Source organism: Pteropus vampyrus, unplaced genomic scaffold (assembly GCF_000151845.1).
Source record: "Pteropus vampyrus isolate Shadow unplaced genomic scaffold, Pvam_2.0 Scaffold212, whole genome shotgun sequence".
Taxonomy (NCBI): Eukaryota; Metazoa; Chordata; class Mammalia; order Chiroptera; family Pteropodidae; genus Pteropus; species Pteropus vampyrus.
Window position 1 is genome coordinate 863139 of NW_011888993.1, and position 22412 is coordinate 885550.

The window sequence follows — 22412 nt, forward strand, 5'->3', positions numbered from 1 at the left end:
TTTGCCTATGGTTACCCATATATAGTTTCAGGTTCTATAACACAGTTGTTTCAACTCTGAAAAATAAATGTTACTTTGTACTTCCTTTATAAAATTTCTACCCATTTCTCATGGCACTGGCTAAGATATCTAGTCTATTGCTGAAGGGGACCGGAGTGATGGGGATACTTGTTTGTATATAATTTTCTTGAACACACTGACCACTTACGTATGCGTTCTTTTATAAACATTTCTTTTGACGAGGCCCTTCGAAAAGTTGTGAAAGTTCTTATCTATTCCTAACTAAACTCCTAAGAAATTTGTCATGGATTAGTGTTGAACAACAGCATAAAATGTTTATTTTCTGGGTTTACTGAAATAATCTGAGATAGTTTTTTTAATGTGCTATTCTGGCGAGTTATCGGAATTGGTAATGTCAACCTTAGATAAAATAATTGACAAAATTACAGGAATAAATTAATCCTCCAGAATGGGACATTTAAAAATATCCTCTTAATGAAACATAAAACATAGTAACAGTTGTTAGTATACAACTGATTTGAAAACCTAAATAATAGCTTCATAAGAAACAATATAGAAAACTATATCAAAAATGCATAGTTTTGAATCACATACACATGATATTTTCATTAAAACTATTGAAAAAATAAAAGCAGATACTCTAAAAATATATTCTCGAATTAATGACAATTATACTGAAAAACAGTAGATATTCAACAAATAATAGAAAGTGTAAATAAAAAATACAGATATTTTAGAGATTAAGCAGGTTGATATTTCAAAAACAACTTGCGGGAAAAGATTTCTTACGTTAGATTTAAATTGTATTCTGACACTTGTTTTTACTGTGGGGAATAATACTCCCCACCTCCACCAAGCCACTGTCAGAGTACGATTTAACATTTAAAGAAAACAATTAGAATTGCCAATTATATCAAAACTTTGTAAATTCTTGGAGATGTTTGTATCTCAAGAACAACCATTTCAATAATAGTATATGCATACAACACAACATGATTATTGTTGTATTTGACAAAGCTTCCCAATTAATTTTAGTATATCAAATAGGCCTGACTACTTTGAAAATTCTTAATAGGAACAGAGACAACAACTCTTTGAAGTACTCCAGGGGCCCATGGGAGTAATCCCAAGCCATTTCCAGGTCAAGAAAAAGTTTTCTTTTAAAATGTAAACTCTGGGAAAGTTGTCAAACACACTTGACCAAAAAGATCATATAACATTATGAAACTATTAAATTATCCATCCAAAGTAACAAAAAATATCAAAGAAAAACATAGGTGTTTATTAGTAGTATAACTTTAGTTCTTAGGATTGAAATCATTGTTTTCTTAAGTAATCAGGACCTGATTAAGACACGGACTATTTTAATAAAAAGGAATCTTTGTTTCCTAGGAAGAACTGATATCATAATATATTATCTGGAGTCAAATACAGCGAGAAAAATATTTGTCTTCTTAACGGAGTAGAAAACAACCAAATCTTATTCTGTATCAACTTACTTTTGATATTTAAATTTACTTCCTTAACTGCATTCTAATTTTATTCAGATTAACCACCTGTAAAATTCCCTCTGATTTCTCTTTACAAACCTTGTCCTACTTCCCCAGTACATTTTAGTTTTAGTATTTTTGCTCATTCAGAAGTAACCATTAGGACAAACCACTTTCTTTACCTTATTTCAAAAATGTATCTCTAGACCTTATACCTCCTATTACCAAAAACATACTTTCTTTCTATGTCAATTAAAATTTTAACTCTTAAGAACCTCAATTTCTACTGACAACTAAAAAGTATGCCATTACCGTTATTTAAATTGGTGAATTTATAAATACATTTTATATTTTCTTAAAACATAGGATCTTTAATGGGCAAATATATTCACAATTTAAAAATACATATATTTTAAATAAAGGACAAGATCCAAATTTACCTTTCAGTTTCTCTGTACTAAGAAGCCAAAGCAGGTAAACTTAGTAATTAATGTTTCAGTACTTCATGTTCGTTCAAAATATCTAGTTATTTAATAATTTTTATCATTTATCTTAGTAACACTCTAACATTTAAAGTTAACAACAGATTTTGGAAAACCGTGTAAGCCTACATATCATTGATGTTATTCTTATTGAAAAATTTATCAAGAATCTCTTATTATAAATATATTTAATTCATTAGTTCTTAATACTTACATTTTAATGTCAATTATACCAAGCTATTTTTTGTTTTGCTGACAACTTTGTGACAGAGATAACATGATCCCAGTGTTGCAAAGTCGAGTAAAACAAAAATCCAATATTCAATGTTGATAACTCAAAATGACATGTTTATTTCATGTAGGAAGGGGGCAAGAGAACTAAAATGTAAAAATTAGGCTATATTCGAAGATACATCTGCAGAACAAAGGAAGATTTCTGCTGAGATTGCTAACAACCCATTTCCCCACACTGTGAAGGGAAAACAAGAAAAGAGTCTTCCAGTGGTGTCCTACATAAAATAAAATAGTTTATTCTCTAAGGCTAAAACTATGAGGAACCTAGAGATCAAAGGCTGGGAGTTGCCAGCAGGTTTTTCATGCTACACACTCTTGTCTTTCTTCACTGTCAGCCCATATAGAAGGAAAGTGGGTAAAAAGTCTTTAAACTCTAACTCACGAGAACTCTAACTCTAGTTTACATGACATATAAACTAGATCCCCCAAGACTCCAGGCCTTTTTTCTTGTCTTGGCTTTTTGTCTTTGCTTTTCCCTGTCTGTGCTTTTCCCTTTCTCTAAGAAACTTCCCTTCTGACTCTAACTTTGGTGTATGTTTGATTCTTCCTCACGCTCAGGCAAAGACCATTTTCTCTCTCAGGTCAGGGCTTGATTCCCCAACTTGGAAAAAGTTCCCTGTCCTGCATCACATTCAACCAAACCCTACTCCAACCAGTTTAACATCAAATATTTCCCAATCACGTGAATTCTCATTCCGAGAATTTTTAAAAACACAATCGTTACAAGCTCTTGGCTTTCGATTAATTTTAACGATACCATCCAGAAGTAGAAAACCACCTCACATTGATGGCACACGTATATAGACATTCAGGACACTCTTAACATAGCCTCAGGGCCACGAGGCCGGTTACAAAGTGCACAGTCAAATGCAAAATGAATGAACACTAACGAACTGGCTGATGAATCAGGTACAACTCCCACAGCCATCCCCATCTCCAACAGAGCCCCCCAAACAGAGGCAAAACACAGGGGACCAGCCTGGGGGAAAAGCCCTTACAGAAGGAAGGAAGTCGCTGATTGTCCACCGGGGGAGACGAACTCGACTTCCATGTTGAGCCCAGCTGATCACAAAGACACAGAAGCACAAACTAGTCGGCATAGAACCACTGTCCTCGCCTCAGAGTCTGTGACATGCTCATGACACTGTCCCAGGGAGAGGACACTGGGCATCTGGGAGGGGATCCCGCTGTGCACGCGGACTCCCCCAACAGTGGAGCAAAGTTCAAGAATGTGTCCTTATTCCAAAGGAGCCATATGCCCAGGGCGGTCAGCACCTGTTGAATAATGACCCTCCCTGGTCCCTGATGCAATACAGCCTTGGCCGCTGTTCGGGACTCGCAGAGGGAATCCCGGCCAGGACTCGCCCGCCACGGGCATTGCCTCTCTGGCAAGGCTCCCAAATTGTTTCCTGGCCAGAGGCTGTATGGCCGACGGGGAACAAGTGAAATCAAAGGTCAGAGTTGGGGATCAGGAAAGGTGACTGATCCAGAAGGTGCTGACCGAGCTGACAAGAAACCAGTGACTCGTTACCCTCACCTCATCTCAGACCAATCAGCTCCCAGCAGAACCCAAATCTCTAACTCACAGTGTCCTGATCTCTCTCTATAGGATCTGTAGCTGACAAGCCATTTAGGGGGCTGGGCTTTCATCCATTAGCCCCCTGTCCTCCAGACTGGCCTATTCAATATTAAACCACTTCCTTTCTCCACTGCAATCTCCTGCTTGTATACTTTATTTGGCTGCCCTGAAAAGGCAGATAGATTCAAGTATTGGATTTTGGTAAGTGTGAAGTGGGACAGTAATAAATTTTACAAGTGTTGCAGCAAGGCTCCCTAAACAGTTTCACAGTGTGGTCTGGTGTAGTGGTCCCAGAGGTATCCTGATCTTGCCAATATCAGTAAAATAAACCCAGTACACTGATGATGTCATGTCAATGTGTGAAGGCTTGTCTCTGCCATAGGACACTGCAGGCACTGATGGAACACCTGGAAGGGAGAAGATGGGCTGAGAACCCAGAAAAAATTCAAAGCCCAGGCACCACCGTGAGGTTTGCAAATCCTTGGTCACGTGATGTGTGCAGCCCCAGGAATTTGACAAGGTGCAGCCCATCCAACCCTGAAACATGAAAGGGGTGCAAGCTTCACATTGGGGTTTGGCAGTTTAATTCCCCACCTAAAAGTGTCTCTGTCCCTTATGCTACCCAGTAAAGAGAGAGCACACGTGTGACTGGGATCAGAGCAGCTAGCCACCTTTGCGAGAAGTAGCATACTGGTCATGGTGATTAAAGCTCTGCACATCTCCTCGGCAGGACTACCATTTGAGTTCCACGTGTGTGCAACTCCGGAAAGTGTGGGCCAGGCGCTGGGGCAGAGACAGCAGGGGACAGTGCCCCTTGGATGGGTCCCGGCTCTGGAAGAGACAGGAACCTGAGATTGGCCCACACAGGAACAGCTCCAAGCGGCATCCACGGTGCTCCCCAGGTGAGGTGTGTCACAGAGGAAGGAAGCACAGCATTCGCTGAGCAGAAGGCAGAGCCATCTGGCTGATGAACAACCCAGAGCCCTGGAAGTTCTTTCTCTGCACTGACAATGGTGCTGCTTCAAAACAATCGATCCAGTATTTTGTTCAATGGGAAGCTGAGGGCTGGATGTTCAGTGACGTGTGAGGGGACATTTGTGTTTACTTGCAGAAGTCTGAACCAGTCCTGTTGTCCACGTCCAGGCTCATAAGGCACTTTCACCCCTAGTCCATTAGGAAGTTTATGTCCTGGCCCAGGCATTTGCCCTTAAAGCTGACCCTTCAGTAGGTACAGTAGATAGGGCGCACAGAAAGGGTGGCCACCAGAGTGCCCACGTGGGACTGCCTATTGCCAGGGATGCTGACTGCCCTTGAAATATAGTGACTTAATGTTTCCTGTGTTTTGTAAACAAAGGTCAAGACAACAGCAAAAACAGCCTAGGTCCAACAACCAGATTTGAGTCACAAATTGATGTGTCAGGCCCCTTCCCTGTGAGTCATGGTTCTAAATATGTTGGAGTTCGTGTGGACACTGAATGTGGCCCAATCCACGCTTTTTTGTGGAGTCACACAGACCAGAATGCCACTGTTAGGTGGTTGGAAAAGCTGACTAACATGTATGAATATCCTTGCTGGATAGACAGTGGTTAGGGGTCACATTTAAAATATTATGACGGGGAAGACGGGAAAAAATGACTCTGAATGGAATTTTCGCCTCCACTATAAACCTTCAAAAACATGGCCGTTAAAAAAACGGAATGTTGAAAACAGAAGCTTATTTTAACAGTAACATTTTATTATCCAGTGGAGTAAAGTCCTGTTCTATGATTGAATACATTTAAATAAGGCTCCAGAATGGTCTGCTGTCCTGGTGACTTAATGGACAACAAAGAGCTACAAAGAAATGCAATGCCCTGTGTGAGCGTGGAAACCACAGAAGGTCCATGGTGGTGAAGGCCCAAAAATAGACTGTGCAATCTCCTAAGAGGAAACAAATACCAACCATGGTTTTAGATGAAACTGTTCCAGACAAGTAGAGCAAAGAGGTTTAAAAAAAATGTGCTGTAACTCTGGCCAAATACGTTTCAATGCATCAATGTGTCCTGATGGTATAAAAGAACTGGAAGTCATGACTTCTTATAATTGCCCTCTAAACATCATATTACTCTTTCTTCTCATAATTTTTACCTCAGTAAAAAGAGCAGGACAATGGATAAAGGTTCCCACTTCACTAAGTCTGACTACACAATTTGTGGAAACATCTAAACACCAGCTTTCACTTCTGTGTCTGAAGCTTTCTCTTTGCAACACAATGCATCCAGCCTAAGTCCAATCAAGATTAAAAACAATGAACAGAGACCAAATTGTGAACATAATCTCATGTGACTGTCTGCTCTAAAATCTTTCCACAATTACTAACTTCTGCAAAGAACTCATCTGCGGCTGTCGCTAGCAGCAAATGTGAGAGATATGTCTTTCGGCTATAAAGTCTAAAAGGGAGGATGGAAATCGAGTCAGAATTCTCTAGTATCTGCAGCAGTGGACCAGAACAGTAACTTCAACAATATACGTCTCATGTAAGATTCACATATTAGAAATGTAACAAAAGTGAGAATGAAACAAACTTTTATCTAAAAGTACATCAAATTGCACATAAAAACAAACAAAACCCCACTTATCAGAGTCCATAAGAAACTGTAGTAGAAATGAGGCAAGTTTTATGTAATTGGACAGTTACTTAAACATAATAAATGTAGTAAAGATGGAAGAAGAGGTGAAGGATATATACATAAAGAGTTTAGACCAGCAATATGAGCTAGAAATACAGTGGATACCTATTAACAATGAGGCACTTACAGAGGCAAATTTTATTTGTATCATTAGAGTTCTGTTCTGCTGAGTTTCCATGTACAAAAATAAGTGAAATGCTGAAGGGTAGCCTACATTCTTTCCAGTTATAAAGTTTTTCGACAGTGCGATTGTTCATGTTGATCATAAGATTTTAAGGGAGAAAGGTTCTTCTACAGTACTTGTATTCAGAATTGTATCATCAAATGATTTTGCAGAAATGTGGAAAACCTGAAAGCTTTCCCTCAATGCTGATATTCATAGGGTTTCAGTGTGTATTCTTGTACGTGCCTGAAAGGATTCTCATTGCGTGAATGCATTCCACAATGCTCACATTCATAGGGTTTCTCCCAAGTGTGTATTTTCACGTGATCTTGTCACCCAAAGGCTTTTCCACACCGTTCCCATTCATAGAGTTTTTTTCCAGTACGTGCACTTGCATGTTCATACAGAATTGATTTACAGTTCAAGAGTTTCCCACAGTGCTCATACAGATAAGGTTTTTCTCCAGTATGTGCTTTGGCATGTGCATGGAGAGTGGAAATATGCGTTAATGCTTTCCCACACTCCTTACATTCATTCGATTTCTCCCCAGTGTGTTATTTCTACATGTTACTTAAGGGAGACTCAATCACTATAAGGTTTCCCACAATGCTCACATTTGTAGGGTTTATCTCCTGAGTACATTGTCATATGACCTCATAAAGAGGACAAAGAAGAGAAGCCTAGAGTTTCTCCCCAGTGTGTATACTTACATTTGACTGAAGGGAGACTCGCTGTGCGAAGGATTTCCCACACTGGTCACATTCATAGGATTTCTTTCCAGTATGTGAAACTGCATTTTTGCAAAAGAAGGACTGATGATGGAAGGCTTTCCCACACTCTTTACATTCATAGGGTTTGTCCATAGAGTGTATTCTTACATGTGTCTGAAGGTACCATTGCTGCCCAAAGGCTTTTCCACTGTTCAAATCCATAGGGTTTCTTTCCAGTATGTGCACTTCCATGTTTATAAAGGTAGATTTACAGTAAAAGTCTTTCCCACACTGCTCATATTAGCAGGATTTATCTCTCGAGTGCATTCTCACATGCTTTCGCAAAGAAGAGGATAAACAAAAACCTTTTCCACATTCCTTACATTTATAGGGTCTCTCCCCTGTGTGCGTTCTCATATGACCTCGTAAAGAGGACAAAGAAGAAAAGCCTTTCCCACACTCCTTACATTTACAGACTTTCTTCCCAGTGTGTGTTCTTGCATGTGACTGAAGGGAGGATTTCTGTGTGAAGGCTTCCCCACACTGGTCACATTCATAGGGTTTCTTTCCAGTATGTGAGATCGCATGTCTACGAAGGGAGAACTGGTGGCGGAACACTTTCCCACACTCTTTACATTCATAGGGTTTCTCCATAGTGTGTATTCTCATATGTGACTGAAGTGAGTATCTCTGATAGAAAGCTTTTCCACACCATTCACATTCATAGGGTTTCTTTCCAGTATGTGCACTTACATGTTTATAGAGAATTGATTTATGGTTAAAGGCTTTACCACAGTGTCCACATACATAAGGTTTCTCTCCAGTATGTGCTTTGGCATGAGCATGGAGGGTGGAATTATGCACGAAGGCTTTCCCACACTCCTTACATTCATATGGTTTCTCCCCAGTGTGTTTTTCTACATGTAACTTAAGGGAGACTCGATGACTATAAGCTTTCCCACACTGCTCACATTTGTAGGGTTTCTCCCCAGTGTGTGTTTTCACATGTGTCTGAAGGTAGCGTCGCATACCAAAGGCTTTTCCACACTGTTCACATTGATAGGGTTTCTCCCCAGTGTGTGTTCTCACATGTCTCTGGAGATAGCGTCGTCCACCAAAGGCTTTTCCACAGTGTTCACATTCATAGGGTTTCTCCCCAGTGTGGGTTCTCACATGCGTCTGTAGGTAACGTTGCCACCAAAAGGCCTTTCCACATTGTTCACATTCATAGGGTTTCTTTCCAGTATGTGCTGTTTCATGTGTATGGAAAGTGGAATAATGCCTGAAGGCTTTTCCACATTCCTTACATACATAGGGTTTCTCCCCAGTGTGTATTTTTTTTTCATGTAATTTAAGAGAGTATCGCTGACTATAAGCTTTTCCACACTGCTCACATTTATAGGGTTTATCTCCTGAGTGTGTTCTCACATGCTTTCGTAAAGATGAGGATGCACAAAAACCTTTTCCACACTCCTTACATTTGTAGGGTCTCTCCCCTGTGTGCGTTCTCACATGACCTCGTAAAGAAGACAATGTAGAAAAACCTTTCGCACACTCCTTACATTTATAGGGTTTCTCCCCAGTGTGTGTTCTCACATGCGACTGAAGCCATTCTCGCAGCCTGAAGGCTTTCCCACACTGGTCACATATATAGGGTTTCTTTCCAGTATGTGAAATTACATGTCTCCAAAAGGAGGCATAAAGGTGGAAGGCTTTTCCACACTCCTTACATTCATAGGGTTTTTCCATAGTATGTATTCTCACATGATACTGAAGGTAATATCTCTGACGGAAGGCTTTTCCACACTGCTCACATTCATAGGGTCTCTCTCCAGTGTGCATTCTAACATGGACTTGAAGTTTGGATGGACAAGAAAAGGATTTTCCACATTCCTTACACACATATGGTTTGTCTCCCATGCCTGTGATCACATGTTCTTGCAGGGATGAAGAAAACCTCAAGACTTTGCCACTTTCTTCACTTGAATTAGGTCTGTATCCTGTTTGAGATTTATCCCGATTCTGAAAAGATGAACACTGCACGGGGACTTTTCCAGACGTGGTACTTTCACAAGCATTAACTTTGTTCACATGTTTCTCATGCAGGGGATGATCTGTAACTGCATTCAAGGTGTCTCCACATTGACTACCTTCACTAGTTTCACAGAGGTTCTCCAGTAAATGATTCCTGTTAAAACTATGAAATACAGAATTACAGGTTAATAATCATAAGTGATTTATTACTGGCTGATGAATACAGTAAATAATTATTTTAAATACATATTTGCCACTTCCAATAAATGGGTATGCTTGTGGGAACCTCTGCATTGTGACATCCTAAAAAAATTAGTGCTCCTGCTGGGGGCACAAAGAGGGACAAAACAGTCAAGATTTCTTACACATGATATTTCCTCATCATTCTTTCTAACTGAATAGCTTAACAGAAGCTCAATATCTACATCACATTTATGAAAACGTCTTGAGAAAATTCTCTGGGTACACAATTGTTTAGCAAAATTTATATACATTTGAAAAATTGTTTTAACTTAGTTTAACACTTGGAGATATTCCCCTTGCTCCCGTGGGAGTGCCACTCACCTACACGGCGTCTCCTGGGTTACGGGCTGATTTCCATTGTCATTAAGTGTCTGGTTTTCACCCCAAACTGACCAAGAATCATTTCTTGTAAATCTTACTGTTTTCTCTTTATTGGCTATGTTATTGTCCAAAATATTCCTCTGAGAACATGATCCAGAGATTTTAACTTCAGTGTAACAACCTACAAATATCGATAGAATAAATTAATTCCATGTAAATAGAATGGTGGGAAAAAAGAAAATAATCTCTCTGTATTTATGTGCTGATCCAAAATGTAAATGAATGTTATAAAGATGAATGACAAGCGAGCAAAAACAAACAAAAGAACTGAGGATGTTGTGTGTTTGGGACTCTGGCGAAAATAAGTTAAATGAGTCAAAATGGTAACCTGTTTAATAAGAAATACTTTTGAAAATATGCAGACTGGTATTCAGGTAAATATAATCGAAAATGCCAACTAGGAAAAAATTGGCCAAAATGCACAGAGTGCACTCTGACAGAGGCAGAGACCCCACTCCTCCAAATGATCTCATCACAAGAGAAGATAAAGGCTTTCCGAATCATTTAAAATACATGAAAAGTCCAACAGAAAGAGAGGTACATGACAAACATCACTTTTCTCAAACACAGGGAGTCATGTTTTCAACGGACATGTGCAAATACCATTCTGTTACGAGAACCTGTTGTTTCTCTGGGTTGTTTCCTTCATGGTGTCACAGACACCAGAGGTTTTAGATGAAGCATTACTCACGGTCCCCAGCTACCACTGGAACATCAAATAGTGCTTGACTACTGACTGCCCTGCTCCTTCAAAAAGCTAATTAGAGGAGAATAGAGGGCAATGAACACTCAATGAAGATAATAAGATACTATGACCATCAAAACCAGTGACGTTGGGTAAGTGTGAGTTTAAATACAGCAAAATCACCATGTCAAATATGAAATAATCACAGTGTGACATCCTGAGGGGCATAACTATAAAGCTGCTCTCAAGAACCCAAAGTGACACTGGGTGAGGCTCACACGTAAAATAAGATACCTCAGCCTTGATCAAGGGAATAAACAAACAGGTTAATACATGGGACTTTTTTTTTCATGGAAAAGCCATTTGATTCAGGTACAAACCATGTCTTGAATTATAGCTGTGTTATGTTCAACATATTTTCATCCACATACCCCAAGAAGAAATAAACGTTATATTTCTTACAACGTCTCCCGTGAAATCTAAACAAAGAAGAGAAGCCGTCCTTACCCACGAAGGCCAGGTTCCGGCAGGTCTCCAGCATCACATCTCGGTACAGCCTCCTCTGAGAATTATCCAGCAAAGCCCATTCTTCCCGGGTGAAGTTCACAGCCACATCGGCAAAGACCACCACATCCTAAAACATCCCACATATTCTGATTCAACAAGACACCTCTTTACCAATATGTATAAGAGAAAGGGAGAAGGTGAGAGTCAGGGACCAGGACTCAATTCCTAGGACATCTGAGCTCATATTCACATGGGAAATGATAATAAACTAGTAAACCAAATGACATACACTCAGAGATGGTAGAGTGTGGAAACCTGAATAATAGTGTGAAAACCACAACTGATATGGACCTGTCCACGCATAATGGTAAGAAAGATTTTACCGGAAACATACAGGGTCTGAGATAAAATAATGACAAACTATAAAACTGTCATTCAGATAACAAAAATAGATACTTGGATAACTCAAAATATGCTTCCTTTCCAAATCAAAACCTGGAACTAGAATGTCTAGATGTGAACACGCAGACATCCAAGGCAGCTTCGTTGGAACAACTCTCGCCTTGGAAGTCATCAGCATCGAGAGCTGATCTAGTCCCCTCATATCTGACAGAGGCAGAGACCCCACTCCTCCTGGGAAGAGGTGGACACTGTGGGAATTGACACAGATCAGGGCCTGATGGTAAAATATATGCCTGATCCCGGAAGAATCTATCGAGCCAACAGGGTGTCTCATACAAACAACCAACAGTCTAAAATGTGAGTAAATGATCCTACCAAGAAGAATCGCTAAATGATAAAATGATTATAAAATCAAAGAAGACTTTATCAGCAGAAAAATATAACTAATTATTGTCTTTGGAGCAACATGTGATGACACCACACCAAAAAAACAAAAAACGAAAAAAACAAGAAAATGATGATAAAGATTTTTTTTAAAAGATGCTCTGAAAATTGACAGAAAAACTTCACATGAAACAATAAAAATAAAAGACCACCATATAAAATACAAGGAACAATTAAATGAAGGCCAAAAAAATGTGAGCAGACATTTCTCCAAAGACAAATACAAATGGCCGACAAGCACACGAAAGATGTTGGACGTTAGTCATCGGGAAAAATGCAAACCAAAACTACAGCCGATACCTGTTCTCACCACTAGGATGACTGTGGAGACAGACAGACCAGCAATGGCCAGAATGTGAGGAACATGAGGCCTTCACACACGGCTGATGGAAAGGAAAGTGGATAAGGCACATCAGAAAACAGTCCAATAAGTACTCAAAATGATGAGTGTGGTGACCGCATAACACAGCAGTTCCACTCCAAGGTGAGTACACACTTGGGAGATGCAAACAAACGTCAACAAAAACAACTAATGCAGATACTCACAGCAGCACAAATTGTAACAGACAAAAACTGAAACGACTGAAAACTCCATCCAGAGATTTCCATGAGCAAAATGTAAGACATTCACGCAGTGGAATATGTTTGATGGTAAGAAGAACAAAGTGACGACCCATGGCATGAAGTCAAGGACCTTTAAGGGCACTACCGGGCTTCACAAAGACCACACACAGCATGATGTCACTTAGGTGAAACATACAGAGAAAGCCACTCGATAAAAAGAAGGCTAATAAAGTGCTGAGAACCAAGGGAATGTTTAGTGAAGGCATAGTGACGGCCAGCACGTGTTTGGTTTCTGTTCAGTCAGTGAAAAAGTTTTGCTAACATGAGAACAAGAGGATAGTGGTACAATTCTGCAAATATACTAAACGCCATTAAATTTTATAAAAGGTAAGCTTGCTGGTAATTTAAATTATATCTCAATTACAGATGTTGAAAAAAAAACTAATTCAGATACACTACGAACATATCATTCTTAAACTCATGGTAATTTTTATGAAAACCAATAGATATTTAGCAAGTAAAGGAAACAACATTACTGATGTTCCAGAGATCGAGCAGGTTGAGATATGAAAAAGCACTTGTGGGAAATGAATATTTACATTACATGGAAATTGTGTTCTGACGCTGTTTTGATGGTGGGAGGTGGTACATCACACTTCTACCCAGTACTGTCAGAACAACAGCTGAGTGTCAGAATCCAATCAATGCTCACACTGTCCACCAGGAGATGGCATCAGATGCTACAGGGTGACAGCTCTCTCCTAGAAGCCTGTATATCCAACTGTCCCCACAGTAGAGGCCAGCCTCAGGCCAGGCTGTCACCTGTTCTGCCACCTGACTGCCTATAAAGGAAAAATATCACAACCCTTCCCCTAGAATTAGAGTAATTGGCTGGAGAGGCTCATAAAACTCAGACAAAAGCATGACACACTAGATCCCTGTTTTGTGTAAGATGATAACTCCAGGACAGCAGCTGAAGAGATGCACGGGGCAAGTTGTGGGGATGGGGCACGGAGCATCCGCTCCTCCCCAGTGCACCCCTCTCTCCACACCTGCACCTGTTACCAACCCCTAAAGCTGCCCACACTCTGTCCCTGGATGTCAAGAGGAGGGACTGAAAGCTGCAACCCTATAAACACATGTTGGCTCCACAGGGGCCATCCTCGGGTGCTTTCTAAGTCATCACAACATGACAAAGGATACCTTCGCTCCTGTCAAAAGAGGATGTCCCACGTGTTTGGGAGCTGTGAGCCAGAGCTGCAGACCAAACCCAAATATGTCTGCAGACCAAACCCAAATATGTCTGCAGACTATAGTTTGCTTATCTGAATAATTAAACATACCTATTTCTTATAAGTCACAATATCAAAATCCTACCCTGGTCTTCAAACATGGATTATTTACATTAAGAGAACCGTACAGTCTGAAACTGACACATTCGAGAATCCCATTCTATTATTAATAACTGTCCAATTCGTCATGGTATCACATGAAAATCTCTCCTAGGGTGAGGATGCTCAGGTTTGGCAGCCTCCACATGACCAAGTCAGCGTCTGAAACCAGGAGCCCTCTCAGCAATCCCTGGCTCCGCCCTCCCGGTATCTGGTGCAATCCAGAGAGAGAGGCCCTCACCTGTGGCTCTGAGCCTCCTTCCAGGGGTATTACAAATGTAAATGTCCCTCAGGACAGATTCCTTTACACGCTCAGAAACCCTCTGCTGTTTTCTCCTATTTACATACAAGCTCTTCCACTACTGGAAGGGACAAGGACAAAATGGCACAAAAACTCAGCAATGAGGCAGCACAATACACCAGTTAACAGTGGACCTAAAACATCGCAGAGAGCCCAGACTCCTGACATGTTTTCATTCCTCTCTCCAATTTCCTGAAAAGAGCAAAGTCCAAAGCCTGCTAATCTTCACTAAAATACATCCCCCTTGTGCACTTGGCTTTTTAAAATTCACATTCAGACAAGTCCATTATCCATTAAAGGAGATGATGCCTGTGTCAGTATCAAGCCAACATCAGTGGAGAATTCTAATGGGGAGGCTTGCATCTGGGGTGGGACTGCAGTCTGACTAGTCACAGCTCTCAGACACCAGCCTCCTCCCTGCCTGGGCCACTTCAGGCCAATTGATAAGATGGCCCAAATGTGCCCCATGTTTTGTGATCATGGGGTCAGTGGGTCAAACCACACACACCCCAGCATCAGCCACAACAGAGGCCTCACCCACTCTCTCTCTGGCCTTCTGCAGAGCTCACATCTGCCTCGGTCTCACAGAGAGCTATCCTTTTCCTTATTCTCTTGGTGCAGGTGGTATCACCTGATGCCTCAATCTATTGGGTTGCCGGTATGCGGTGAATCAACCCCTAGCCTCCTAAAAAGCCCTAATACGGAAGAGCACACATGAACCAGGGCATAGGGCAATGGGCAGGGATCCATGTGAAAAATCTCAGCTGACCCTACAAAATCCAAATGCACAAGATGTGAATAATGTCATTAGAGGTACTTGTCATTATAGAAAACCTCGACGTCATCACGTTGCCACTAGCAGTGGAATCAAGACATGAAAATGCTTCCGGTTTAACAGGGAACATGAGGAAGCGATACTAGTGAATGACCTTTCATTTCACAGAAGACCGAATGACTGAAAACTGACACAAACTGACCAGGGACTGAAAACAAAATGGCGCACGGATGCATCATTCACCGGGGGGAGGAGGCCTGTCTTGGGATCCATCTCAAGTGCGGTGTCTGGTGTGAGGGCCCTGTCTAGTTCATGGCCAGGCTGTCCTCACACGGACATTTACTTCACATTGTGTAGGTGGCTGTGCAGTTGTGAGTACACTTTCTCCACACACTACATTTTACAGATAAACGCTATGAAATCGATAACTTATCACGATACCACCTTAAAGGAGCTATGGCACAACGCCCAAAGAGATGAACAAAAACACGTGCCCTAGTGCCATAAAAACCCCTAGCAGTTGAGAAATGGGGGAATCTGCATCACCTGTGGAAGGACACGTTGATAAGACGTGATCGTTGAAGAACGTACAGATGAAAGTCAGACCCTTACCCCAAAATTAGGTTAAAAATGTAGACCCATTACGTTACCCCTCATTAGAGACACCATCCAGATACCACACAAAAAAACACATGAGATGTAGAAACATAGAGTAAGTTGGCTATATTCACAACTCAAAGTATTATTATGGAAGACGTACAAAACATAAAAAGAGAAGCAGACAATACGACATTTAGGGAGCCTCCAGAATGCAAAGATGATATAAAAATAAATCGCGATTCACTTGCAATCACTAAAAACAGTTAAAAATATTTAAAGGTAATCTAGATGATGAAAACCAACTCTGATGAAAACTTTTCAATTTGTTACACGTTTTCTTTTAGTTCTAAAGAACATCTTTGATATAATAGAAAACATAAGCACTGGACTCTGCTCCTGATTCCTGAGGTGCCGAGGCTTCTAAAGGCCCTGAAAAGTAGGGAGTAATGAGACCACCGGTAGCACCCTCGGTTTTCCTGAGGCGACTATGGTGGTTCCTGGAAGGGGGCTGTCACCAAAGAGACCCAACCAAAAGTGGAAGGGTGAAATATTCAGACCTAATCACATCCTCCAAGGAGGAAAAAGGGGCTGAAAATAGGTAAAGAAATAATTCACTGCATTGATAAATTCCACCAGTTAGTGTCAGAACTGAGTTAAAATGTAGGACACTTGGCTGGTGTCACAGCACTGCTTCCTGCGTGCAAACACTCTGTAATCTGGTGACCAAAACTGTCAGAGGTAAGGTGACTATGTTAAAGTAAAAAAGGAAGACACTGGGAAAATACTGTAGACTTTTCCAATACAAAGTTTACCGAAGGATATAAAATTATAATAAACTATTTTTAAAACTAAAAGGACAAACGAGTGTCTAAGAATGGCCACATCTATACAGAAAGAAGTGAAAGGACTTTTCCTAAAACTCATGAAGACAATTAAATCCAAAGAGTGACAGAGACAGGACACTACAGCAGAAAAGGGACCCATGGATAAAAATTAAAGTCTCTGACACAGGACGACATGTGGGCAGGAATCTCTGCTGGATCAAGCCCAGACGCCGGCTGCGATCGAAGGACACGTTAACACAGGGATAAAAAAACGGTTTTTGACAGAAGACAATCAATGTCCTTCTTATCAACCTGATGTGAAATAACCAACTTGATGCAGATTTAAGTGTAGAACACTTTCAGAACAAGTCAGAGTCAAGTGTCTATGACTTACTCAACAAGTTTCTTATATAAAAAAGAAAAGAACAAGGTTCAAAGGAAGAGATGGACAAGTTCACTTCTACTAACATTAAGAGTCCATTCACCAGCACAGAATAGAGTGAAAAGACAAATAAAAAAAAAAAAAACAGGAAATATGTAGAGTCTGAACGTGAAAAGGGATTCATTACCGTCCAGAGCATCTAAAAAAAAAATCAGAAAACAATATACATAATAATGAAATAAAGGTCCCCAGAGATTGAGGACTGCATCACAGAAGGTGAAACTCCACATGCGCTGCCCAAATGCTGATCAGTAGAAACTATACGTCACCACGAGGTCACATATTAGATGGATGGAAATGAAGTTAGGTAATTCTAAGTGCCAGAAATGAGGTTGAAGAGATGAACGCATCGGAAAGAGAGGTGTGTGGGGAATCAATACACCATTACACTATAATTCTAAATTTGTTCATAACCTTTAGCCTCAGCATTTGTCTCAAAGTGAAGAAAGTTACATCACAGTTTGCAGTAGGAGACAAAAAAAAACAGAGAAGGTGTAGTAACCCAGATGACTAATCAAAAATACTCTGACAGAACCGAGGCCACACAAGCACAAAAATGAATGAGTCAATGGGGACCGAGTCTCAGACACCAGCACATGTGAAACAGATAGGGGCTGAGGGTCACAGAAAAGTCACTGTGTGACATCAATGCTGTGTTGCTGGTGACGTTCACTTACTGGAAGTGTAAGAGGCAGAATCAAGCAACACGCTGCTGGGTGATGAATGAGAAACGGTAAAGGTTGGAAGGATAACAGAGTAAGGATGTAGTCTCCCTGGCCAGGGGACGCACATGAAATTTAACAAAAGCACACAAAAGGTGGCGATGCCAACACCTGCCTAGGGCCTAGCTGTTCACTGGGCGGGGAGACCACCAGTGTTTGCATTATTATTATTATTAAATCTTAGGGTGAAAAATCAACCAATGGTTTAGAAACAGCCCCAAGGCATCCACAGCACACCTCAGAGAGGACAAACCATTCTGGCCCTCATGCAGGTGAGTCATTCCATCCCAAACTCTGTGGCTTCTCTCAGGACAAACAGCTCCTCCCTGGTGATTCTGGGTGGCTTGAGGCCACATGCAGGGCGAGGCGTCCAGCAAGATCCCACTGCATCTTCCTTCATCTCCCACCCAGGACCAGCTCTAGGTGCAGCTTGTGCCCACTCAGTGCAGAGCTGGACACAGGGCACTGCGCTCAGGGGTTAGCTGACAACACTGAATCCTATTGAACCCTGTGCTCCAGGAATCGCTGATGCAGGTGAGATGAACCCACCCCCACCCCTCTGTTCTAAATCGGGGCTCGCTGCAGGAACCCCTTCCCCATCCAACTCAGAGAAGATTCACAGAGGCCCCGCTGGTCCAGGACAGGACACTAGCCTGCCTCTCTGTCCACTCTGAGCCTCATCTATGATTAGGTGAACTGATCGTTTCCAGGGACCAGGCAGAACTGATGCTTGTTGACCAGACATTGGTTCAGCTTCTCCTAACCCCAAACCCTGATCACGGTCCATCTTCGCTCAGCCAGGGGACGGCCTCTACTGAGTCCACGCTGACCTCAGAAACCTGCCATCCCAGCCACACCTGCTGGAAATCTATCTGCCCAACTCCAAAGACACCGCAAGTCGCGCGGTCCGCGCGCCCTTTCCACTCGCAGCCCCGCCCCTTTTAGTAATTCCTTTACAGGAAAGTCTCTCCCGCAAAGCAGGAGTTTTTCATACGCCACAAGCTGCACCACGTGATTACAATATCCTATCTTTTATCCAAGCCTGACTCGGTCTTCAGTGCCCTCAGTCCGAGCTCACTGCACCCCCTCATCGGAACGAGCACCGAGATGCACCGTAATCCCTGCGGACCCGAGCCGGGGACGTGCTCAGTATCCGGAGGGCGGTCTTTGTCACACTGCTGTCCTGCTCACACTTCTACCCAGAAAAGAAAGCCCTTCTCTATCTGACTTGAGTCGCGGGCACCGCTGTAAGGTTGGTACTCACGTGGCCCACACCTGCCGCTGGGGGGCGCAACCTTGAGACATACCCTCCCACACTGGTAACACGGAATGACGCAACAGTGACCACAAAGAGGTGATGTAGTTAAAGAAAAGCCTCACGCCCGCCTGTGCAGCAGTTTAAAGACCCGTCCTTGGGGTGACCTGTCCTCATTACCATAGTTAAATGCCAGCCCCTGGGGGGAGGCTTAAGAAGCTAAAGAAACTGGCCAGTCTAGACGTGTGTATTCTCGCTGCGCATGCGCTGAAGGGCAACTGCCTCTACGCGTGTGGGGGAGGTGCGGAAGGAGGAATGGGACGGTCCCCCAGCTCTGGGTGCCCGCAAACGCGTTGTACCTGCAACCCTCTAAGCCACCTCCACCCTCTTCGGAGCCTGCTCCCTTGCTGCATCAGCTTTCGCTTTAATCAACCTCGGCACAACGGTGTCGCACGCTCCATTGAGTCCTACCTCGAGAGGGGCAAGGACTCCTGTGCGAGTCACATCTCTACGTTCTGAACCTTGTCCCTGCAGGCAACCCAATCTGGTGGTGGTCCTATCCTCCCCAGCCCACAGCCCATTCGCAGACTGGGGTCCGCATTCCGGGATCCACACGTGGGGACGGGACAGGACGCAGGAATCCCTCCCCGCTGCCGAAGGAGAAATCTCCAGGCAGGGTCTCATGGGGCGCCCGGGCACTGGGCCCGCAGCCGCTTCCAGCCTGTTCCGGGCAGTTCGAAGCAGCCCCTTAGGATCTCGACCGTCGATCCCGCGCACTCACCATCTCTAGGCCGAGCTCCAGGCTCTCCGGAGTCTCCACCCCTCGTCCTCCACCCGGGCAGGTGAGAGCTACCTGACCACACTAGCGGAGCCGCGGGCGAGTGAAATGGTATGGGCCCCGCGGGCCGGGCGTTAAGGGCTGCGACTGCGCCCGCCCCCGGGTCTGATTGGACGATAGTCCGAGCTTCCGCGCAGTGATTGGACCGTACTCCGAGCTCGCGCGCACAGTCCAAAACGAAACACCTTGGGACTCTGAGTGAACAGAGCGCGACCTGCACACGGCCGACTGGACAGAAGTCAAGAGCCTTCCCTTACTCCCTTGGGTGGGTAGTTCGCTGGCCACGCCCGGCATTCAGGACTTACCTCTACATTTGGGTTTCCTGATTGGCCAGTTGCAGGTTCCGTGGTCTGAGTGACAGTTGGGATGGTCACTAGGAAGAACTGGGCAGGAATGCCATTTCTCATCTTCAGCCTCTCTAAGCTCCACCTTCTCTGTGGACCATCAGTAGTCGACTTGGAAAATATAGAAAATACCGGCTCCAGTGAACCCACTGGTCAGTGGTCCCTTTTGAGTCCTCCTTCTGGACTGGGAAAGCCTGACTCACATTTCCCTCATGTCGCCCCTTGTCCACATGGGGCAAGAGGGGACATAAAGGCTTGCAACCTCTGGGGTCATGGGTGGGCCAGGTGGCATGGTCACCATGGGTCTGTTCCCTCTATAAACGCTCACCAGTGACCTCACTACAAGCAGGAAGGTCAGGACTGTCACGGACCCAGATCTTCTGACTTCTAGAGGACCCGCCCTCCATTGACACCCACACTTGAGGGCGTTAGGCAGATGGCCCTTGGCCAGGTGCTTCACCCATTCCTCCCAGCACAGCCACAAGGTGTGAGATGTTAAAATTCTCAGACGTGCCTTTTGCTGCGAGGAAATTCCTGTCAGCTCAACTTTTTCGTCCCCAGAGGGACAGGAAGGCAGAAGGCCACACAGGTTGCTGTGGATGGTGGCGCTGCCCGTCACTGCTCATGTGCTGACCCCTGCGTTCTCATTGAAACTGGACATTGTGTTTGGAGAACTGTAACCCCATTTTTATAACCAAATCTCAGGGCTATAACCGTGAAAAGGCTACCTCCTGCCCACCACAGAATAACTCTCTGTCTCTATGGTTTTGCCTATTCTCAGAGTTTATTCATGTTGCAGGGAAATTTATGCTTCATTCTTTTTTTGTGGCTATATAATATTTCATCATGAGTATGTGCTACAACTATATATTCACTCATTGACGGACACTTGAGATGTGTCATTTTTTTGGCTGTTTTGAACACAGCTGCAAGGAACACTCATGGACACATATTTAAGTAACTGTGTCAGTACAGACTGGACTGGAATATTATGTCATAGGGTAATTTTATACTTAACATTTTCAAAAACCACAAAGCTCTTTTCCACAGTGGCTGCACCATTTTATAATCCAACCAGCGAAGGACAAAGGTTCCAATTTCTTCGTTTCTAAAACATTAGTGTTTGTTTGTTTGTTTTTTAACTTTTGCAATCTATCCTAGTAGGTGTGAAATGTTGGAAAGTCAACAAAGCAAAAATCAAACATATCACGGCTTGGTGATGAGGAACTTGATCAAAAGCTGCAGAGAGTGACGAGAACCAGGAGGGTGGTCACTCTGGGGACAGCACCTGGAGGATCTGACAACCAACCATGAAGATAAAATTCCCAGACCTTCAGTTAATGGCACAGCCGTGCTAGGTGTGGGACACACTGGGTCTCAGGGCAACAGATCCTCTCTGAGGAACCAAGGGCAGCGTGGCCAGCATGCGCAGCTCACATCCACAGCCGGCCTCCCACAGCCCACAGGGGACCCCGAGTTAGAGGTCAAAGACGTTCCAAGTGGGGGCCATGTTCTACCTGTTCACAGGTAGCCCAGGGTGCTACTCCCCAGGAAAAAATGAGACCAAGAACCCCAGGGACTCGAACTCTGGATCCCCACAAAGCCCCCTCTCCCTCCTACAGGACCCCAGCGCTCCCCAAGAAGGAACACAGGAGAGTGAGTTCTGACCCACAGAAACCCTCAAATCCAAAACCCCTTCCAAGAGCACTTGAACCCAAGGAGCTAAGTCTGACCTTCACAAACACACTCAGTTTGCACAAAACACTTAAGATATCCAACTGTGTGGATGACGCCAAAACCTACCTTTGGGAAAGCGTCCCAACTTTTGTGCAGGCGGGTCTCCCGTACTCAGGTTCTGTGGCTTCTCTCAACACCAACAGCCACTTCTGGGTGGTTCTGGAACTGGAGGCCACGTGCAGGGGGCACCCAAAAAGACCTCGCTTCACCTCCCACTCAGGACCACCGTTCAGTGCAGCTTGTTTCTAAACGTGATGCTTCTGCTTCAGGCACTGGGGATCACTGCGATGACAGAAAGACCCCGTTCCGGTGTGTGAATGTGACCCCGCGGAATCCCTGCAGCCATCTATGTTTTAAAAAATAAAGAGAGGAAATCCTGGTGCACTTTATAGGTCAAATAACTGAAAATGGCTTATCCCTTTCGAAATATAGGTATGAGTTTACAATTACCATCCTGAAAAGAAATTGGAAATCAATTGATAAGACTGAAAATGGCCCAGTTTCACAGGTCGCTC

General features: G+C 43.3%; 2 protein-coding genes across 6 annotated transcripts in view; both read right to left on the bottom strand.

The window, feature by feature from the left end:
• LOC105300468 (zinc finger protein 14-like) overlaps positions 1–22412 on the bottom strand; it is a 72311-nt gene that overhangs the window by 20725 nt on the left and 29174 nt on the right. The window lies entirely within an intron of this gene.
• LOC105300431 (zinc finger protein 709-like) overlaps positions 5580–22412 on the bottom strand; it is a 45528-nt gene continuing 28695 nt past the window's right edge. The window contains exons 2-6 of one of the 2 annotated variants that reach the window (XM_023538072.1): positions 21964–22243; positions 20122–20271; positions 11259–11385; positions 10007–10187; positions 5580–9605 (exon numbers count right to left, since the gene is read on the bottom strand). In XM_023538072.1, coding sequence (XP_023393840.1) covers positions 7709–9605; positions 10007–10187; positions 11259–11385; positions 20122–20223 — 2307 coding nt within the window. In that variant the 5' untranslated portion in view covers positions 20224–20271; positions 21964–22243 and the 3' untranslated portion in view covers positions 5580–7708. The remainder of the gene's footprint in view (positions 9606–10006; positions 10188–11258; positions 11386–20121; positions 20272–21963; positions 22244–22412) is intronic. The other variant, XM_023538073.1, reaches the window with a different exon arrangement.